The sequence below is a fragment of the Dermochelys coriacea genome, chromosome 7, assembly GCF_009764565.3.
Source record: "Dermochelys coriacea isolate rDerCor1 chromosome 7, rDerCor1.pri.v4, whole genome shotgun sequence".
Lineage (NCBI taxonomy): Eukaryota > Metazoa > Chordata > Testudines > Dermochelyidae > Dermochelys > Dermochelys coriacea.
This window is the reverse complement of record NC_050074.1, coordinates 93,390,811-93,411,120: the sequence shown is the minus strand read 5'-3', so window position 1 is coordinate 93,411,120 and position 20,310 is coordinate 93,390,811. Positions and strand designations below refer to the sequence as shown.

The following is a 20,310-nucleotide window of genomic DNA, read 5'->3' as shown; positions in this document are numbered from 1 at the left end:
TGGGTGGGGGAGGGAGTCTGGGGGTGCAGGCTCTGGGCTGGGGCAGGGGTGCAGGAGGTGGGGGTGCAGGCGGGGCTGAGGGGTGCAGGCTCTGGGCTGGGGGTGGGGGTGTAGGAAGGGGTGAGGGGTGCAGGCTCTGGGAGGGAGCCTGGGGCTAGGGATGCAAGGGTAAGGGCTGTCGGGCTGAGGATGAGAGGTTTGGGGTGTGGGAGGGGGCTCAGAGCTGGGGTAGAGGATTAGGGTGCGGGGGGATGAGGGCTCTGGCTGAGAATGAGGGGTTTGGGAGGGGCTCAGGTCTGGGATAGAGGATTAGGGTGTGGGGGGGATGAGGGCTCTGTCTGGGGCTGGGGTTGAGGGGTTTGGGGCATTGGAGAGGCTCAGGGCTCAGGCAGAAGGGCAGCCTGCCTTGCTATTAGTGAATGGGGGGGGCACTAGGACTTTGCAGCAGCAGTTGATGCAGGGAGCCAGCAGAGTCAGCATGAGCTGCAGGCTCTGGGGCCGGGGGAGGTGAGTGGGTGCAGCAAGTGGAGGCTGGGGAACATTCGGGGGGGGGGCCCGCAGATGGGGCAGGTGCTGACTCCCAGGCATCCTCAGTGGTGTGTGCAGTTGGAAGGAAGAAGTTGTGTGGCAAGGGCCCTCCTCGAACATTGGTGGAGCTGGGCCCTGAGTATTGCTGGAGCCTGGGCACCACGAGTGTAGAGAACTCGCCGCCCTTGCACACGCTGCCTTTTAGCGACAAGGCTATGTTAATATGGGAAAGGGGGCAGCATTTGGGATGAAAACTGTACCATGCTTAGGCATGACATTTGTCTGTGCAGATGTATAACTGCTATAGCCAGAGAAAAGATGGACCAATGGTTAGGACACTCTCTTGGGAGACCAGGGTTTTATTCCCTGCGATGCCACAGACTTTCTGTGTAACCATGTGCAAGTCACTTATGGTATGTATATACTGCAGGTGGGAGTGTGCTTCCCAGCTTGGAGAGAGAGAGACGCCGCCCAAGTGGTTTGTACTCAGCGAGTAGCCTGCACTGCTGCCTGTGCTACTTCCTATATCCTCCTACACTGTTATTTTTGGTGCATTACTGTAGCTTGAGCAGAGCTAACACATCTGTATACCTGTGTTGGGAAGCATGCTCCCAGATGCAGTGTAAACATACCGCATCTCTCCGTCCATCAGTTCCCATCTGTAAAATGGGGATGACAGTACTTCCCCTTCCACATTGGATTTTGCAAGGATAAATACATGAGACTGGGAGGCACTCTAATACTATGGTAATGGGCACAACAAGGATCTTACACAGGTTTACAGATTTTATCTATTTAAGAGCATTTTAAATGTGCTTTTTTCTCAAAATATATACTTGGATTTCATGGAAAGAGGAAGGTTTCTATTTATCCCACATGTCTTCTTCAGTACCTTCGAACTTCTTTGTGGAGTTCTGGTTATGCATTGCTGATTGACTTTCAAGATTTTAGGCCTACATATAGTAAAAAAATAATTCATAAATGAAAGCTTGCATTTCTTAATCACTTTACGTCTGGACTATTATGAATGACAGTAAATAGCACTTGAAGATTGTGAAAGGCAGTATTAATCTGAAAAGAATGTAGATTTAATACTGAATGTAATGACAGCTAAGAGAAATTGCTAAGGAATTTGTAGTGCTGTGTAGGAAGTAAATCTTTTTTCATGACACACCTTTTAAGAATTAATGCTAACTTAATGTATAATTAGATGTGCCTTGCATGCTTATGGCATATAAAATTAGCAATCCATGGTATAACCCTCTCCAAAATTGCTCTCCCCACAAAACCCCAAAGAAATATAGGCAAAGTTGAGAAGCAAGAATACTGAAACTGGGAATACTGTCTCACCACGAAATATTAAAATTTGAATGCCTTTGTGTTTTCCGGTGATGTCCTGGAGGAAAGGAGGGGAAATCAGGCAGTACATTTACACAACTATAATATGACAAATAATTATGTCTTCAGATTCAGAACTGCAAAAACACAGAGATGAGAGAACTGCAGTATGTAAGGAATGCCTATTGCAAACTATGCAATAAACAAAAAGTTTATTGCTTGATAAGGTTGCACAATCAAGCAATGGGGTCAAGAAATTCCCAAAGTTCAGTTAATGTTAATTCAGTCCCGTTGCACGTGATGTATACTTTATGGTATATATTAACAAAAGCAAAACCATTAAGGTTTACATAAAAAAGAAGAAGAGAATATACTGTGTGCTCAGCATAGTGGTTAATTTTGCCAGAGCAACTTTAACGTTAGGAATTTCCTGATTCATGTTTGGTCTTACAAGTTTAATATAATATTGTAGAAGTGTTTCTTTTTTTAATTACACTTAATTAAAAAAAAAGAAAAAAAGGAAAATATATGTGGGGAGGTGATCAACTTGTAAAATAAAGTGGAACTTGTAAATTAAACTGCTGAGATTTTGTTTAGACTTTCCAAAGGAAAAATAAAATTAATCTGTGATAAGAGACTAAGTATGGGAAATTTCAGTCCAAAAAGGAATATTTTGGTAAGTGTGTGAAAAGAGGTGAATATGGAAACTATTCTGCAACCTTAAACTTATTAAATGTTTCTCTGTTTTGCTTCAGAGGAATCAGCTAGAAAATGGAGTCTCCTTTTCTTGCTTCCCATTTCATTTTTGTAAGGACTGAATAACCTTAATCCCTATCAAGCACCTTCCATTACCTGTATTCAGCTGTCAAGTGTCATAGAATCCTCAAATATAATTCACTTGGCCAGTTTTTTGTTTAAAAATCTTCAGCACTAGTGATGGGCTACAGAGAATTGAGGGAAAGAGCAAGGACCTATGAAGTGTCTTCTCCTTTCTGGAGAAAAGGCAAATGTTGTAGGGAGTAATATCAATCCCCCTCAAATTTTAAGTCTAAACAGAATATATGAAAATAGGAAGAGAGCAGATATGCTGATTATAAAGCAACAGCCCAGCTAATTATGCTGCTACTGGTCACAACAGAATAGGAAAGGAGGCGGCAGAAGAGTTAAGTTTAACAGGAGTTCTAAGAAACTTTATTTTGTAAAAATCTCAACTAGCAAAAAATGAAATATAATCTGACTACTATTTGAATCTTTCAAAGCAGTTTGTTGCGAATTCAATGGCTACAGAAAGAATGAGTTATAGAATTACCCCTTTTTTGAAGTTTCTCACTGGATTGTCTCACTTTTTTTTTTAAACCCCTTTAGGAAGAAATGTAAAATACTCTGAGATTGGGGATTTGCTCCTCATGTGCTAATTAATGCAATATCCGTTATAAATACCGGTATGTAGTGTTTGTCTGTATCATGCTCTTTCTCCATAATTGAAAAGAAATGCATGATGATGAATTTAATGCATTTAATGGTGATGATTCAACGTATCTAGTCAGGTAATCTTCTACTGGGGATGGAGGCAGGAAGGGAGACAGGCACACCTCCTCTCCCCCAAATGTCCCTTTAGCCATAGGCAAAGTTCCTGAGCTAGGAAAGAGGAGGTCCTGAGTTCAAGTTTCAACTCTCTGTGGTTTATATTCCCATGCACCTCACCCAACCAAGCCTGAGTCCCAGTCTCAGATGGCAGTCAAGCATGAACTGATACATCACTCTATACAAATAAGTTGAGAGGTTACACAATGTCACAGACACAATCAGGAATAGAAGCTAGGACTCAACACAACAGGCCAAGTCAGTCTCATTGCCTTTCAGATAGGATTGACTATGCTTCGGCTATTGCTAACCCTCTAAACCTAAACTATTTTCCAAGAGCCAGGGACAGAACCCACTTTTCTAGTGGGTTACACAATTGCTTGCTCTCCATTATGCTACTGATGCCTACCATATAACTGTGTAAGAAAAGTGTGTATCAAGTCATCTTTCCGTTGTATTACTCAATAGAAGCTAACAATTACTTGTGCACCATGAGTGGTAAGAGTCTGAGGCTTGGAAAGTCCAGGGTTCAAACCCTGATTTGACCCATGTGAAGGCATGTGCGGGTAGCATTTCCTTTTGTTTTTAAATAAACTGGTTTATTTAGTTCAGACAATGAGCATCCTGCAATATTTGTAACTGAAAATCATTTTCTGTAAATTAAGCAACATCCCAGAAAGGGTGTGCGTTTCATTTCAGTTATCATCTCCCCTCTGACCCTGAGAGCATACCTAGTGAGATATACCATCCCTATATATAAACAAAAAACCTAAAAATTTGACACAAAAAAAGCTTAGTTTAATGACATAAGAACGGCCATACTGGGTTAGACCAGTGGTCATCTAGCTAGATATTCTGTCTTCTGAGAGGGAATGAACACAACAGGGGAATTTATTAAATGATCCATCCCCTGTCGCCGAGTCCCAGCTTCTGGCAATCAGAGGTTATGGGACACCTGGAGCATGAGGTTGTGTCCCTGACCATCTTGGCTAATAGTCATTGATGGACCTATCCTCTTTGAACTTATCTAATTCTTTTTTTAACCCAGTTATACGTAAGAGCGGCCATACTGGGTCAGACCAAAGGTCCATCTAGCCCAGTATCCAGTCTTCCAAGAGTGGCCAATGCCAGGTGCCCAGATGGAATGAACAGAACAGGCAATACTTTTGGCCTTCACCTATCCCCTGGCAATGAGATTCACCCGTTGACTGTGTGCTGTGTAAAACAATACATCCTTATGTTTCTTTTATACCTGCTGCCGATTAATTTCATTAGGTGACCCCTGATTATGGTATCTTGTTTTATTATCTATCCCTTTCCTAAGGTTTTCTAACATTCTGTTAGCTTTTTGGATTGCCACTGCATACTGAGCAGACATTTTCAGAGAATTATCCATGCTGACTCCAAGATCTCTTTCTTAAATGGTAATAGCTATTTAGACCCCATCATTTTGTATTTATAGTTGAGATTATTTTTTCCAATATGTATTACTTTGACTGGTAAGTTTGCACCAAAATACTTCCCTCCACTCAAAACTGAAAAGTTAAAGGAAAGTCTCCTACATTCCTTGCCACTTTCACATTGCCTACACCACCGATAACAGCAAAAAGCAGCATCTACCCCAACTTCAAACTTGTGCTCTAGTACAAAATCTTAATAACTGACCTCATTAATGTTAAGGCAGAATAATTTCTCATTTGTATGCTACATGTGACAGATGTGGCAATCAGTTGATAGAAGAGACTGTGAAACTGCTGTTAAGATTTTGTGCAAGAGCACAAGTTTGAACCTGGGGGTGTGTGGCTTTTAGTTATAAAATTAGATTTTAGTCATAGTTTAGAGTCAAAGTACTATATACACAAGATGACCTTAGACAAAGTCTGGTCAATCTCTACGTGATCTGGCACCACTTTCTTAGGGAGGAAATATTTGGCAGGAAAATGAAAAGAGACTCCATTTGTTTATGTCACTCACTACAAATTTCTAAACATAGAAATCAATGACACTAGAAACTAGCTATGTAAGAAAGTACTGATTTATAATGATGCAGCATCCAAGCATCAAGAAATGCAACTGAACTATTAATCTGTATATTTTTATACAATTTTGTTTTTCTCATTTGTAGGGTCTTACCAAATTCACGGCCATGAAAAATGCCTCATGGACCGTGAAATCTTATCCTTCTTTGATATCTGGCTATTGTAGGGAAGGGGCAGGGCTGGGGGCACCTACCATGCACCGGGCTCCAGCTGCTAGTCCCAGCCCAGCGGTTGCCTGTGAGGCTGGCCCTGCCCCCCCAACTGACAACGCCCCCATACCCCGCAACCATTATTTCTGCGCTACTACTGGCGGTGGTATTGGCTTTACAGCTGGGCACTGCCCAGCTCTGAAGGCAGTGCCCCTGCCAGCAGTAGTGCAGAAGTAAGGGTGGCAATCCCACAACCTCCCTATAATAGCTTTGTGACCCCCCCCATGATCCCCTTTTGAGTCGTGACCCCCATGATTACAACACCATGAAATTTCAGATGTAAACATCTGAAACCGTGAAATTGACTATTTTAAAAATTCTATGACTGTGAAATTGACCAAAATAGGTCATGAATTTGGCAGGGCCCTGCTCATTTGTATAAAATTAGATACTAATGTTAAATAATAATTACAGAGTATATTGTATTGCAGTAGTTCCCAAAGCCTCTTTTTGCTAGGTGATGCCCAAACACACAGTAAAGGGTTTGCTTACAAAAACAGACCACTCCTCCATCTTCTCCACTTCGCTCCCTCCCGTACATACATTGTAGAATGAGATATTTTTCAATCAAACATTTTCTATTGCTATGAATATCTTGCTGGGAATTTGGCTATATTAGTAACTGTTACACTGTAACACAATCATCTTACCATTTTCCTTTTATAGTGTTTAGTTAAAGCCATTGTATTTTAATCAGTCGAAGTAAAAGAGATTGAGTTAGCAACTTGAATGCTGTGTCTCCTGTGGGGGGCTCTTTTGCTAACCACTGTGGGAAGTTCCAAGTCAGTAGGTGGTGCATGATCCCCTGCTGTGTATGGTGCAAATCTCCATCCTGTTATCACTTGACATGGAGACTAAAAATTGTTAAGAGCTTAGAATTTTCACAAAACAAACATCATGAAAATGAGATCCAGGAGAGAGAATCCTGGTGATTGATCAGATAGTTATTCAAAAGGTACCAACAGAAAAGGAGAAACCATCTTGGAAAACAAATGTCTTAATCACTAACATGTCCTTATGGAAAATCTGGCAGAGATTCTTGCAGGGGGAAAACCCCCCAGCAAAAACAAAACCCTATGCTCCTACATTCTCCTGGCCAGAAGATCAATTTTAAGAGTCAAAATCTCTCAGAACTTCTTCAGGTGTTCAGAAGGAGATTCTGAGGGTGCATTTAGAACCACTGAGCTAGAACAGAGATTCTATTCTTCCTTAGCTTTAATAATAACCCAGCCAACCAAAAAAATCTCACCACTTCTTGATCAGAAGCCACAGAAGAATGCTCCGTTTTGCTTTTAAAGCCCCACTAGCAGCCATTTGGACCTAAAGAGAGCCCATATTCAGGCAAGAGTATTAAAAAAAAAATCACATTTTTAAAGGATTTAAATTGATGTCCTTGCAAAATGCTGTTAAGGAACCCAGATTAACATACAGGGAATGTAGACTACTTACGTGCAAATAGCTGTAAAAGCCACCCGTCTATAAAATCCTCCTTAATGAGTCTCACTTCATAAACCAGCCCAACTAACATATTTGATCACAGTATTCAAGGTGGACTGGATCTTAGGCCAGAATGTCCCATTTGAAGGGAAGAATTAAAGAATGATCTAGGCAGAGATTCAGTCAGTCTCATATCAAAAGCATCATTGGCTATCAGGAAGACTCGACTAATTGTGTGCTCATTTGATGGGGACGTATAACAGAAGATATGCTGGGTGAAACTTCCAAAAAGAGAACACCCGTATTCCTAAAACTAATGATTCTGGAGAAGACGACATTTGTCTTTATGTTTGACCATAAAGCCATCAGACTCATCTGAGGACTCCATTTGTGGCAAATTAGGAGGAATGCGGACTGGTACATTTCTTTCCCTTGATTAGTTCTAGAAGTCTGTCTGCTCTGGAGTTCAGAACCCCTGGTAACATGGATGACCATGGGGAAATACGACAGGTTTCAGAGTAGCAGCCGTGTTAGTCTGTATTCGCAAAAAGAAAAGGAGTACCTGTGGCACCTTAGAGACTAACAAATTTATTTGAGCATAAGCTTTCGGAAGTGAGCTGTAGCTCACGAAAGCTTATGCTCAAATAAATTTGTTAGTCTCTAAGGTGCCACAAGTACTCCTTTTCTTCATGGGGAATATGTAAAATTCCTTTTTGCTGAAAAGAGGATTTGGCTGCCATGCTCTTACATTGTGTTCCCTGACCTACTGATTATGATACTGGAGAGACCAGGGGCAGGTGAAGTAATATCTGTGATGGGACCAACCTCACCCATCTTGTCTCTCTAAATTCTTGGGGCTAACATGGTTACAAATGGTTATGCTACTGTCTGTTTGAATTCTTCCTGTCTAAAACTTTGGATCCTAGCTGAAGTGGTAAATTGCCTACCAGCTGCACTACTTTCTAGCCAACTGATCAGGAGAATCTTCTCTGTCAGCAGCTAGCAGTCCTAGATTACAGGGTGGCCTAAGTGTCTATTTCTACCAGGCTCATGTCCATAGTGAGTACTGTTATTATAATAAACGTGGTACTATCAATTGAGAGGATCTAAAAGTGACCAGTGGTGAAGATTAACAACCTGCATTCACCAGATGAAAGACTCAGTGAGAGGGCTGAGAAGCCAAATTTGGCAAGGTAAATGAAAGCAGGTACAGGATACTAGGGCAAGTCATCTGACAGAGTGATGTCAGAAGAGAATTGCTCCCCCCCATCTCCATTTGCTGGAAGTAGGATTTATACCTAGCGGCTGAGCATTCATGAAGAAACAGCATATTTAGAAAATAAAACATTTCTTCATTGAATACAGACCTAAAAGTTAAGTCACTCTGATATTTATAATAAATAGTTCAGATATTGATCCCTTATGTCCCCTGTGTGCCACTCAAGTAGCGCAAAGGGGATGGAAAGATGGCTTTAACAGCTGGCTGGAGATTATGCCTGCATAGGGGAATCCTCAAGCAGCACAAAGGCAGAGAACCTAGTTCTATGGTTCTTGCTCCTTACCCTTATCTCCCTCTGGTTTAGGGATCATTGTGGGACAGAGAGGAGATATGGCTGGAGCATGATAACATCTGAGCCAGTTTCTAGCATCACAAATTAGAACAGCCCTGAAGCTGAGGGATCAGGATTGTTCCTGGAAATAAGGAGAAATAGGTTCAGGATCAATACTATTTTAAAAAGAAAAGGAGTACTTGTGGCACCTTAGAGACTAACAAATTTATTAGAGCATAAGCTTTCGTGAGCTACAGCTCACTTCATCGGATGCATATGCTTTATGCTCTAATAAATTTGTTAGTCTCTAAGGTGCCACAAGTACTCCTTTTCTTTTTGCGAATACAGATTAACACGGCTGCTACTCTGAATACTATTTTACATTCTTGTGTTTCTAGCATGGTATGCATTGCAACATCGGTAGATCAAGATAGAATATGGATTATTATTTTAGGACTTTTTGGTGGGTATCTCTGTATTAGTAAATCAAGATTTCTTATTCATTGAAACATGCAGAGATTTAATAGAAGATTATGAACTGCTAGTGCAAAGAAAATGTTTCAATGGAAAAAATACTGCACTTAAATAGGTCAGACTTGGAAATTGAAACGTGTTTGATTTAATGACTGCACAATTTCAATACATAAAAATAGATACCCAGTAATGAACAAATGTATACAAACCAGATTTCCTTAGGTAATGTACAAAACAATTGTACAGAGAAAAAGGGGGGTGGGGGAGAAGGAGGAGGAAGGTTTTGTTGGATTACATTGCAAGACAAAAAACAAAATGTAGTTGAGCAAACAATGTTAAATGAGGAGATCAGAGGCTTATTTCATAAATACTGTGCAATGCTTTCATTTAACAAATACAAAAATTACAATTATTTAACTTAATGTCAGGAAATATAAAATGTAATTCAATGACATTCTCTAATTTATTTAAAAATGGATGCAAATATAATAGCTTTTAAAATTTTGAGGTAATATTACACAGTAAACCCAAAAAGCTTTTAATAATTAAAACTAAACCAAGGCAAAGTGCAAATTTGTGATAAAAGATTAAAATGTAAAAGATTAAAATGTATCATTTATCTTAATGATAGGCAGAAACAATGCTTTAGTTATTAAATGTGGGCTTGAGTCATAAAAATATTGACATGTGCATTTTTACATGAAAAACTGTATAGCTAATTCATAAAACAAAAATGCATAAGACAACCTTCCATGAATCAACCCCTATAGAAACAAAAATTTTGCTTCCAGTTTACTTAATAAAAATATACATTATTCTGACTTCTAAAATACATCCACATTTTTGTGCTTATTAGTATTTTACCCATTTTAAATGTCTTTTTAGTTCAGGCAGTACAGTGGTGAAGCAATGTGATTTGTGTAACCGATTCACTTTACATTTTCAGATTAAAAATATAATTCTAGATCGGTATTTTTAAAAGCAACAATTACTGGCCTAAATATGCTTCCACTGAAGTCAATGGTAGTTTTACCACTCACTTAAAGAGGAGCTGAGTTAGGCCAATGCTGAATGCTTTCAAAAATCCTACCACTAATCTCTATTCCTAATAAAATAAAAATGGTAAACCATCACTACCTTCTTTAATGCATCCGATGAAGTGAGCTGTAGCTCACGAAAGCTTATGCTCTAATAAATTTGTTAGTCTCTAAGGTGCCACAAGTACTCCTTTTCTTTTTACCTTCTTTAAGGATCAGAACAGAATTAAATGTGTAATTATTTACTAAAGGATTAATGTCATTAAGGTTACAGAGTAGCCAGATTAGTTTATTAACCAATGTAGAAATCTGCTGGTTGTGTGTAAGTAGTATAGAAAGGAAGAAATAGCCAGAATAAGAAAAGTATCAGAAAAATTACTATATATTTTGTTATTGCAAATAAGTTCCATTGCAAAATCTATAGAACATACAGTAGGTATTACTTGATGTAAAAAAATACAATATACTATACTGTATGCTGCTACTGTCTCAGGTTGTGAATAAAAATGGACTTGTAATTATGCCTGCATTTTACAATCAGTTTCCTCCTCAGCTCCAAATTTGCTAAAACTTTCAGACAAGAATATCTTTACATTTACTTTATTAGTGTGCAGTGAAAAAAACAAAACATTGTCTAAATACCGACCTTCAAGTGAATGAAAGATAGAGCATTTTGATATGTTCTTGTATTCACTTTTGTCATAGCTTACTCTAATAAACTTTTAGTAAAAGATTTCTAGCATAAAGTTGTTGATCAAATGACAATATTGTACACAAATTAAAATTTTAATATTTTTCCATGTGATGTGGATATCACTTATTTCTGAAGCAATTCAAAGATTTAGAATTTACCTGTCAATATCCAATTTCTTTAAGTAAGCCATGGTTACAAAACTACAATATCTACAGCCAAACTGATTAGTTTGCTGCCAATTTCATAAGATTTACATGCAGGTTGTTTAATACTTAAAGTCTGTCCTTGAGTCCAGTTATACTGAAAATAGTACTCTTAACATTCCTATACAAATCAATTCTGTTGATCTGTAAAAGCTGAATATATATCGTCTAAAACTGTGTATTTGTAAAAATAAATCTTTAGCAATTAATGGCACTATCAAAATTCTATTTTTCCACAGGCAGTTATTTACATGCTTTTTAAATATCCTGCTTAATTATTTGATAACGAAAGCCAAAACATTAAAACTGTATACATTTTATCTAGGCTAAAATTGCTTTATGTCTCAATATGAAAATATGGCCCCGTGTCTCACATGAATGGCAGTTATACACTTTGCTACTGCGTGTATTAATTGAAGACACTCTGCCACTCGACTTACCTAATCAATAAACCTTTTATGTTTCCTTTCCCAGTGGGATATGTATCCGGATATAAATTATGATTAATTATAAAGTGCTCCAAGAATAATCAGACACAAAACTGTAACCTGGAATTTGTCACCTCTGGCAGCTTTCTTCTGTCAAGTAATGCAGCATTCTGTATTTTATGAAAATTACTTTGTGGAAAAAAAAAGCAGTAAATGTATTGCCATACAGCAAAAACAAATGCACTTTGCATTTAACTAAAAAAATCATGTTTTAAATTGGATAAGACTGGCACAGTATCAAGAGACAGAAACATGAAAAGCTTAAAGGCACAATAAGAGGAAAGTGAGTGCTACATAAAAAATCCTGTATTTTAAATCTTTCATCTTATTCTAGACCAAAACCTTCTGCATTTGAAATTCCAATGATCAGCTTCTGCTTCAGTTCTTTTTTGCTCTTGTAAGGAGGGAGGCAAAGCTGGTTGAAGCAGGTGTGGGCCACAGGTAACCTAAAAATATTTAAAAAATAATGCACCATTTGTTTTTAAAAGAAATTTTATAGCACTAGGATATTACCTGTATGGTTTTAATTTACGTGCATTACTTTTACAAATCCACATGAAGAAAGCGTTACTTACCTCACAGTAACTGGGATTCAACAGGTATCATTCATATGTATTCTATGGTTAATGCACGTGCCCCATGCTGAGTTTGGATTCTTTTTGACCAGCGGTGTCCTTGTGACTCCCACCTCAGTGCACAAAAGGTGAGGAAATCCCACCTAACCCTCAGACTCTTTGACGATACAGAATCCAGATATTATGAGACTCTGTAGTAGTGAGGAAGGTGGGCTGTGGAATATAAATTGCTAACACATCTTGAAGAACCACAGTTACTTTAAGGTAAGTAACAGTTTTCTTCTAGGTTAGTTGTCCATATATATTCCATTGTTGGTGACTCGCAAGCAGTGACCTATATCACAGGAGGTGGGTGTTTGGAGTCTAACAATAAGATAGCTCTGCCAAAAAGGAGCATCAGATCTTGATGCTTCATCTGTGGAGTAATGTTTGGTAAAATGTATGCATGGAATTCCGAAGTTGCTTCCCTACATATTTCCAGTATCAAAATGCTTCTTAAAAAGCTGTAGAAGCTGCTTAAGCCCTGATGGAGTAAGCTATAATTCTTCCTTGTTGGCGTATGGCTTGGGAATGAACACAACAGGTGTATTACTTGGTTGAATGGAAGTCAGAGACTACCTTTAGAAACACCTTTGGGTGAGGCCTCATTGAAATATTGTATATGGAGGTTCTGCAATGAGCATATGCATTTTTCCTACCTTGATAGCTGCTGTTATTGCAATCTGGAAGGCTGTTTTGATGGACAAGAGGGAATGTGTAGCTAGGGATGGGGGAGGGAAGACCCATCAAACCTGTCAGCACTAGGTTAAGATCCCAAGGAAGAGGAAGGTCCCTGACTGGGAGATATACCCTTATAAGGCTCTTCAGGAATCTACCTACTGTGAGGTGTGAGAATACTTGATAGCTCTGAATCAAATGGGAAGTTGGAAAGCTGAAATGGCTGTTAGGTGAACCTTAAGGAATTCAGAACTGTCTACAAACTTCCTAAACAACAAGAGGTATTTTAGTATTATATGCAACTAGACTTCCTGAGAAGTGCAGGGACCTTGTGTCTGAAGATTGTCTAGATGGGCTCCCCACCCTAGACTGGAGGCATCTGTAACCAAGACTTTCAAATAGCAATGGCTGATAAGATGATGATGTAGCAGAAGCTGATGGTTTCCTTGTTTCGAATCTCTGATACTTCTCAGATGGGCTCTGCTGTGTGTGAGGGATAGTTGCCAAGGTGCTGGTAAGAATATTGAACAGGGAGCCATGAGAGTGGGTATGACTGCTGGGGTCCTGGTACGGATATTGAACCATGGGGGTGTCTCATAAAGTGTCTCTCCTAGAATTTTGGGCTTTAGATGGTAGCAATGTGCTCTAGAATCCTTTTTTGGTGTGTAGGGATCAAAAGACTCCAGGGAATGAGATGGTCACCCCAACTTGCTATTGTCTGAACGAGAGGAGGAGAAAAACTACTACTCTTTTAATGGAGGAGCAGTACCAGATCAGGTGCTTGGCAAGCCTTTAGTATGTTGTCTACCTGGTACCACAGATGTGCTCAGTACTGAAGAGACAGAGTAGTGGTTGGTACTTCAGAAGGAAGTTAGATGAACAACAACAATGGTACTGCAGAAGGTGTGAGGTCTGTTGATGCTGCAAAGGGTCTTGGTACTGAGCATGGTGGTACCAAGTGAATGGAAGAGATAGGTACCAGCAGCCTCAGTGACAAGTCAGTTCTGGATAATATATGATGCTTTGTGGGAGCTGGCACTAGGATATGGTGACTGGTGTGGACTAGGTGCCAGAGAGACACCCACTCATTTGAACTACCCTTCTCAGTAGCAGAATGAGAGGACCTACTGAGGGGGGATTTAGATCTGTGGCCCTTAGAGGTGCAATGCTCCTTTCTCCCCCAACCTCAGATATTTTACCAGCCAGAGAGGAAGGTCCCTTAGACATGTGCCTCAGAGAGTAGACCGAAGAGCTGACTGGAGCACTTTTGGAAGAGGACTGTTCAGAAATTTCATGTCTAGCCACTCCAATATCTGAAGACGCATAGACCTCTCCAGTAAAAGAAGCTTCCTGAGAGTCTCTCTTCCCTTTGGTGTTTGTTTCAGGAATGATTTGCAAAATGACACCTCTCTCAGGAACGTGCCCCTTTGCTAAGACATAAACACGCGTGTATCCATCATTAAGTGGTGTTACTGCCTCACAAGGACAATTCTTAAATCGTGGAAATTTCTATTCTGCTATAAGGACTAACCCTGATTCCAGGTGAAGTCGTTTAGAGAAATTTTTTTGTTTTCAAAGAGAAAGGAAATGCTAAGTAAAAAGCTAATCCTAACACTAAGGTATTTACAAACAACAGAACGGGCACAGTGATCAAGAGGCTCAGCCACTGTTGAAGTTCCAACTTGTAGCCATGGGCACTGAGAAAGAACTGAAGGATGGGTAGGGTTTCCCTACCCTTAAACACTTAGGTGGGAGGCACAAGGACACTAAGAGCACAGGCATGGCCCCATATGGATATTGGTATCCAAAATAATCCAAAAATCAAGTGCAGGGACTGCACATGCACCAATAGTGGAATATGTATGGAATTACAGTTCAGATCAGTTTGAGGTATGAAACTGACTGGACATATTGGCAAATTTCCAAAGATAGATGTCTAAAAGTTAAGTTTCTAAATTCATATTTGGGGTGGGATTTTTAAATGCTCTCAGCAGTGGCATAACTTTCTTTGAAAAATCACAGCCTTTAGGCCATTGAAAGCTGGGCTACAGATGTCTACAAGCACTGAGAATCCACGCATTTCACTAAAGTCAACAGGAGCTGCGGGTGCTCAACACCTTTAAAACTCAGGCCACTTTCACTACTAGGTACATATCCAATGAATGTAGGAGTTTAATACTGGGCACTCAGGTTTGAAAATTTTGGCCATTACTATTGCCTGGATCTTGTAATATGATCCATGCAGGTGGATCCTTATGCTTATGAAGAGACACATGGAAGTCAATATGGCTCTGCATGGGTGCAAGAATCTGACTGCAAAGATGACACTGTAGGAATAGGGCCTACATTATTCTAACATACACCTTTTATTTAAAAGCAACTACTCCATTTTTAAATTGTGCCACTGCACCAGACAACAGGAAGATATGTGTTGCATGTACCCAAACATATGTAAGATCATATACAATTTTGAGAATTTAAAAATGGGACCAAGTTAAGAACAGATTAGCAGTCAGCTCTCAATTTTCTTGCCTTGATATTCCTTTAACATATTATTGGATTCATGAGTCAGTTGATCTAAAAATCAGTAGAAGCATTATAATATTATAAGGCCAATTACAATAAATGAATTTTTGAAAAAAAAAGATCTCATGTACTGTACTTATTTCAAATCTAGGATTATTTGTGATGCTGAAGACTTGACAATGCAAAGTGGAACCAGGAATTTCTGGTGATAGTAAGCTTCTTTATATAGCTCTCCAAATTAACTTAGCTGAATTTCTCCTAACCTTCTGGAGAAAACAGCCATCCAAAAAACTAGCTTGATAGTAAGGAATGAGAAACTTCCCGCATGAGTTCAAAAGGATATAAAAGGTTCCAGCAGAGCACACAAATATTTAACCTTTAATTTCATGTTACAGACTCTCTTGTTTCACCTACAGAGAAGAACCTCTGGACCATCTGTCCATTTACTCAATAGACATCCCAAAGCAATGGTCAGTCTGTTCAGGGCTCACGCTAAAAAGCTTGATTCAGATCAGCTATAAGAAACAAGAGCATCCTGCCAGCTGCGGAGACTGGTATCCATAGTGATGAACACCCAAATGGATCCAGCAGGACTCCTGGTAAATATGGTAGTTTATTTTTCACCAGCTCAGCCCCAGTCAAGGACTAAAGCAAATTTGCTTCTCTGAATTGAAGCATAAGGACCACTTGTATTAAAAAGCAGTAATTGGACTTCAGATTTACACATTGCTTAGAGAGCTAGCTCTGTATTATATGAACATCTGCTAAATTTGTGTAATCAATAACTGGTTTTAACAACATTTGTAAACCAAGCTAAAGGAACTAATATAGTTTCTCAATCAGTTTGCTTTTTCTTTACAGTACATACACAAATTACAGTAAGACTCTTCTGTTAAAATATTTAAGAATACAACTGAAAATTATTTACCAGTTAGTGGACGTTTCACTCTTTGAAATCTTGAAATTCAAATCAGCCATCCCTCCCACAGGTACTCTGTCACTTCCTGTAGTAAAATGCAGCAGCTTCTTTTGGAGATCAAGAGGAAATCCAAGTACTACCTCCCAAAAGTATCTACAGGATTAATTAGGGAAGGGGAGAGTTAATATCTTGATAAAAGCAATGTAAAGTTATCACTACACCCTAGGCTCAGATATTATCACTTAATATAAAAATTCCCATAAATATATAGTTAACTGGTGAACTTAAAAGCAAAAAGTATTTATGTACATTTTCAAACACTATTACCAAAAATGTGCTAGTGACATTCCTCTATACAACTCCTCCCCCCAACCATTATTTGGAGCCAGATTTTATAACTGGCATAGTGAGGCAAAGGGAAGAGATGTTTTGGCTGAGCTACAGATTACATGCCTGTATCTTACAAACCCTTATTTTTCAAATGTTGGTTTAGTTAAAGATACACATTTACATTTCTGTCTGAAACGTTATTTAAAACCTATCAGTTACAAGAAATGCCGAGGGTTACTAGGTATTACAGGTTTCAGAGTAGCAGCCGTGTTAGTCTGTATTCGCAAAAAAGAAAAGGAGTACTTGTGGCACCTTAGAGACTAACAAATTTATTTGAGCATAAGCTTTCGTGAGCTCACGAAAGCTTATGCTCAAATAAATTTGCTAGTCTCTAAGGTGCCACAAGTACTCCTTTTCTTTTTTAGGTATTACAGAAAGATCAGATGGAAACATTTTCTTCTCAATTTTTTATGCATTTTATATTTTGTGTATAGACAGTTGCCCCAGTTTGTGTGGATCTTTCACACATCATCAGAGAAGAGAAATAACATTTTAAAATATAGGAAAATAATGTAAAACCACACAGTAGCTTGGTGTAGTACCTGAAACTGACTAGACTTAAACCAATTGTGTCCTTTTAGAAAAGATACTTGGTATAGCTAAGGAGGTTCAACTAATATAACTTTTCCTACTAAAGGAAATAAGACTACAGTATTTAATGTCATTTTGAGATAACCTTTTTAAAACATAACTTATATCTTAGTACTTCATGACTATATTGAAATTCAGATTTTAATTGCTCCCATTAGAGCATCAGTCTATACTGTTCTTCTATATGAATATTAAGAAGATTAAAAATTAAGTCTACCGTATAGTGAGATCAGTTTTCAGGTAGCCATCATACTGGGTGTTTCTCTGTAGAGCATACATATCCAGTTCAGGGCTTCCACAAACAAGAATTTCAACCTCTTCTGGACGAAGTAGCTGCCAAAAAGTCATAACATTTGCTGGCAGAACACTTTTTTAAAAGATATATAATGATGCAATTTAATTTTTCAATTCTTAGTCTGAATCGTATTAGCAGATGTTTTGTTATGTATTGTAGACAAAGTATGTTATTTTCTTAAGAACATTTTTCATGGATAAAAGTTGATATGTGAACTCCAGTATTTACGATTTTGCAGGAAGATCAGTTCCTCAGTGTTTAATTTTAAAATCCTGTACTAACAAGCAAGATAAATGTGGGTAATACCCATTAGTGTGTTATTACTGTTATCTTTATTCCCCTTTCTTCCTAATGTTTACACTTACTTACTTAGAGTCAGAGATTTAGGCCATTGAGTCTGACCTCCTGCCCATCCACAGGCCCTTAACTGAACCCAATTACCCTGTACTGAGCCCAACACCAGTAAACTATTATATGCCACAGCCAGAGAACAGGAAGGAGTGAGTAGCTCTAATACTCAAGGCCTCTGCGATGGTAGGGAATTGATTAGGTTAGATATACTCAGATGATTCTAACAATTGACATGCATGCCATGCTGCAGAGTGAGGCAAAATCCCCCACAATTCCTGCCAATCTAACCTGGGGATATTCATTCCTGAAAACAGAAACGGTCATCAGTATGACACTCAGCATGTGAGAAAGACTCACCAGCCAAGCATCTGAGAAGGAATTCCATTTATGTCTCATAGCACTGGCCCATCCTGCCAAGTGTCCTATCTCATACTTCTGAGGAAGGAGGAAAAAAAATACAGAATACACCTCTGGGCCACTATGCCCAATCCCTCTGTCACAGCATGTAACCCCATCATACAATCCCACTCATAAATTTATCGAGTTCTATCTTAAAATTAGATTGCTTGCCCAATCTATTCTAATTGGGAAGTTCCTCTGATGGTTAGTAACTTTCTAATTTCTGAGCCTTAATTTGTTCATGGACAATTTATACTCATTTGTTCCTCTGTCAACATTTTCCTTTAACTTAACTAGCTCTTCTCCCTCTTTGGTGTTTACCTCCTTGATATATTTGTGCACACTCACACCCCCCATTCAGCCTTCATTTTGCTAGGCTAAAGAAACTAAGTTCTTTCAGCCTCCTCTCATAAGATAGACCGCCACATACATTGATTGTCCTAGTAACCCTTCTCTGCACCTGTTCCAGTCTGAATACATCTTTCTTGAGCATGGGTGAACAGAACTGTATGCAGTATTCCAGGTGAGGTCTTACTACTGCCTTGTACAATAGTGTTAATATTTCCCAATCTCTACTAGAAATACCTCTCCTGATACATCTTAGGATCACATTTACCTTTTTCACAACTGCATCTCATTGATAGCCATAGCCATCCTGGGATGAACCCACACACCCAGGTCTCTTTCCTCTTCTGTTGCCTCCAAAGACTGAGCCCAAGCTTCTAGTAGAAATTGGTATTATAATTCCTCAAGTGCATGTCTTTGAACTTGATATTATTAAATTTCATCTAATTTCTATTACCCCAGTCCTCTAGGTCATCTGGTTCTTTCTGTATAATATTCCGATGCTCCAGGTGTTGAGAATGGAGTCTTCACCCTGAAAATGCTACTAGTTTTAAATCTCTCCCCCTTCTTCCTGAAGTACTAGTGTGGTGCCTGCAAATGTAGGGAGCAGGGAACAAGTACGAATGAACCTGTGACACGTTAATTTCAGGACCAGAAAAGCTCCCAATCAATCAGAAGCCGGACCTTGGAGCAATTCATTGACATGCTATTGGTCATATTAGGAGCCACACTACCATAAAGCCAGTTCCAAGCCACCTTAATAGGCTCTTCCCTGTCCAGGAAGAAATTAACTGTCCCAGGGACCAATGGGCCTGCTTCTGCAATCTCACCAAATTCACTGCTCTCTGGTCAGTAAGTGGGAAGGATACTCCTTGATTGAGATTCTGGTTGTCAATCATATTCAATCTCCACTGATACCGTAAAAACCAAATAACCAAACCCATTAACTAAAATCCTTTTTCTGTGCTTAAGTTAAACTTTAATGAGTAAGAAAATAAAGGAAGGCATGTACTCAATAATGAAATGTGTATAATTTAACTCCTTTAATCTAATCCAGATGTCCAGGAAGGGACTCCTATAGTAATAAGTATCCTCTGTTAGTGCCAGAAGTATGATATAATGAACAAGATTGGATAATTGATAAAGAGTGCTTACAATCCATGTTCTGTGATTAATAAGAGGTATTTGTGGATACAAATATTTTCTGTAATTTATAAAAAATGACATATTCAGAGATTTTTTAACTCCTTTGAAAGTGTTTGCTGGAACAGATGTTCTTAACAACAATAACTGGGGTTAAAAACCCCTTTAGTGTATCAATCATGTATATTAAAATACCATAAAAATTTCATAAGTAGTTAAATAAATTAAAATATTAAAACAGAACACACACAATCAACTGTGGGAAAATAGTTTTTCCCCTCCCAACAAATAAACTCTCTTTGTTCTAAACCAGTATATAAAGGAATAAATTTTGGAAAGTTAGTTAGAATTGAACAAGTTGCCATCTCAGTTATTTTTATATATTTAAAAAGAGAACAAGCGGCCATCTCTTCACAATTTACAGAGGGTAGTAAAGTATACTTTCTGTATTCTGTATCATACTGTATGAATCTTTAAC

The 20,310-nt window shown here is 38.7% G+C and overlaps 1 protein-coding gene across 5 annotated transcripts in view; it reads right to left on the bottom strand.

The window, feature by feature from the left end:
* Positions 1 to 9,281: 9,281 nt before the first annotated feature.
* Positions 9,282 to 20,310, bottom strand: part of HECTD2 (HECT domain E3 ubiquitin protein ligase 2) — a 74,142-nt gene continuing 63,113 nt past the window's right edge. For 4 of the 5 annotated variants that reach the window (XR_006282977.1, XR_006282978.1, XR_006282979.1 and 1 more), the window contains 4 exons: positions 17,517 to 17,632; positions 16,328 to 16,471; positions 10,400 to 12,027; positions 9,282 to 10,296 (listed from right to left, as the gene is read on the bottom strand). Coding sequence is in view for 1 of the 5 variants with exons in the window: in XM_038411425.2 (XP_038267353.1) it covers positions 11,907 to 12,027; positions 16,328 to 16,471; positions 17,517 to 17,632 (381 nt within the window). In the remaining 4 variants the exon portion in view is untranslated. Of the gene's footprint in view, positions 12,028 to 16,327; positions 16,472 to 17,516; positions 17,633 to 20,310 lie in introns of all 5 variants that reach the window. The other variant, XM_038411425.2, reaches the window with a different exon arrangement.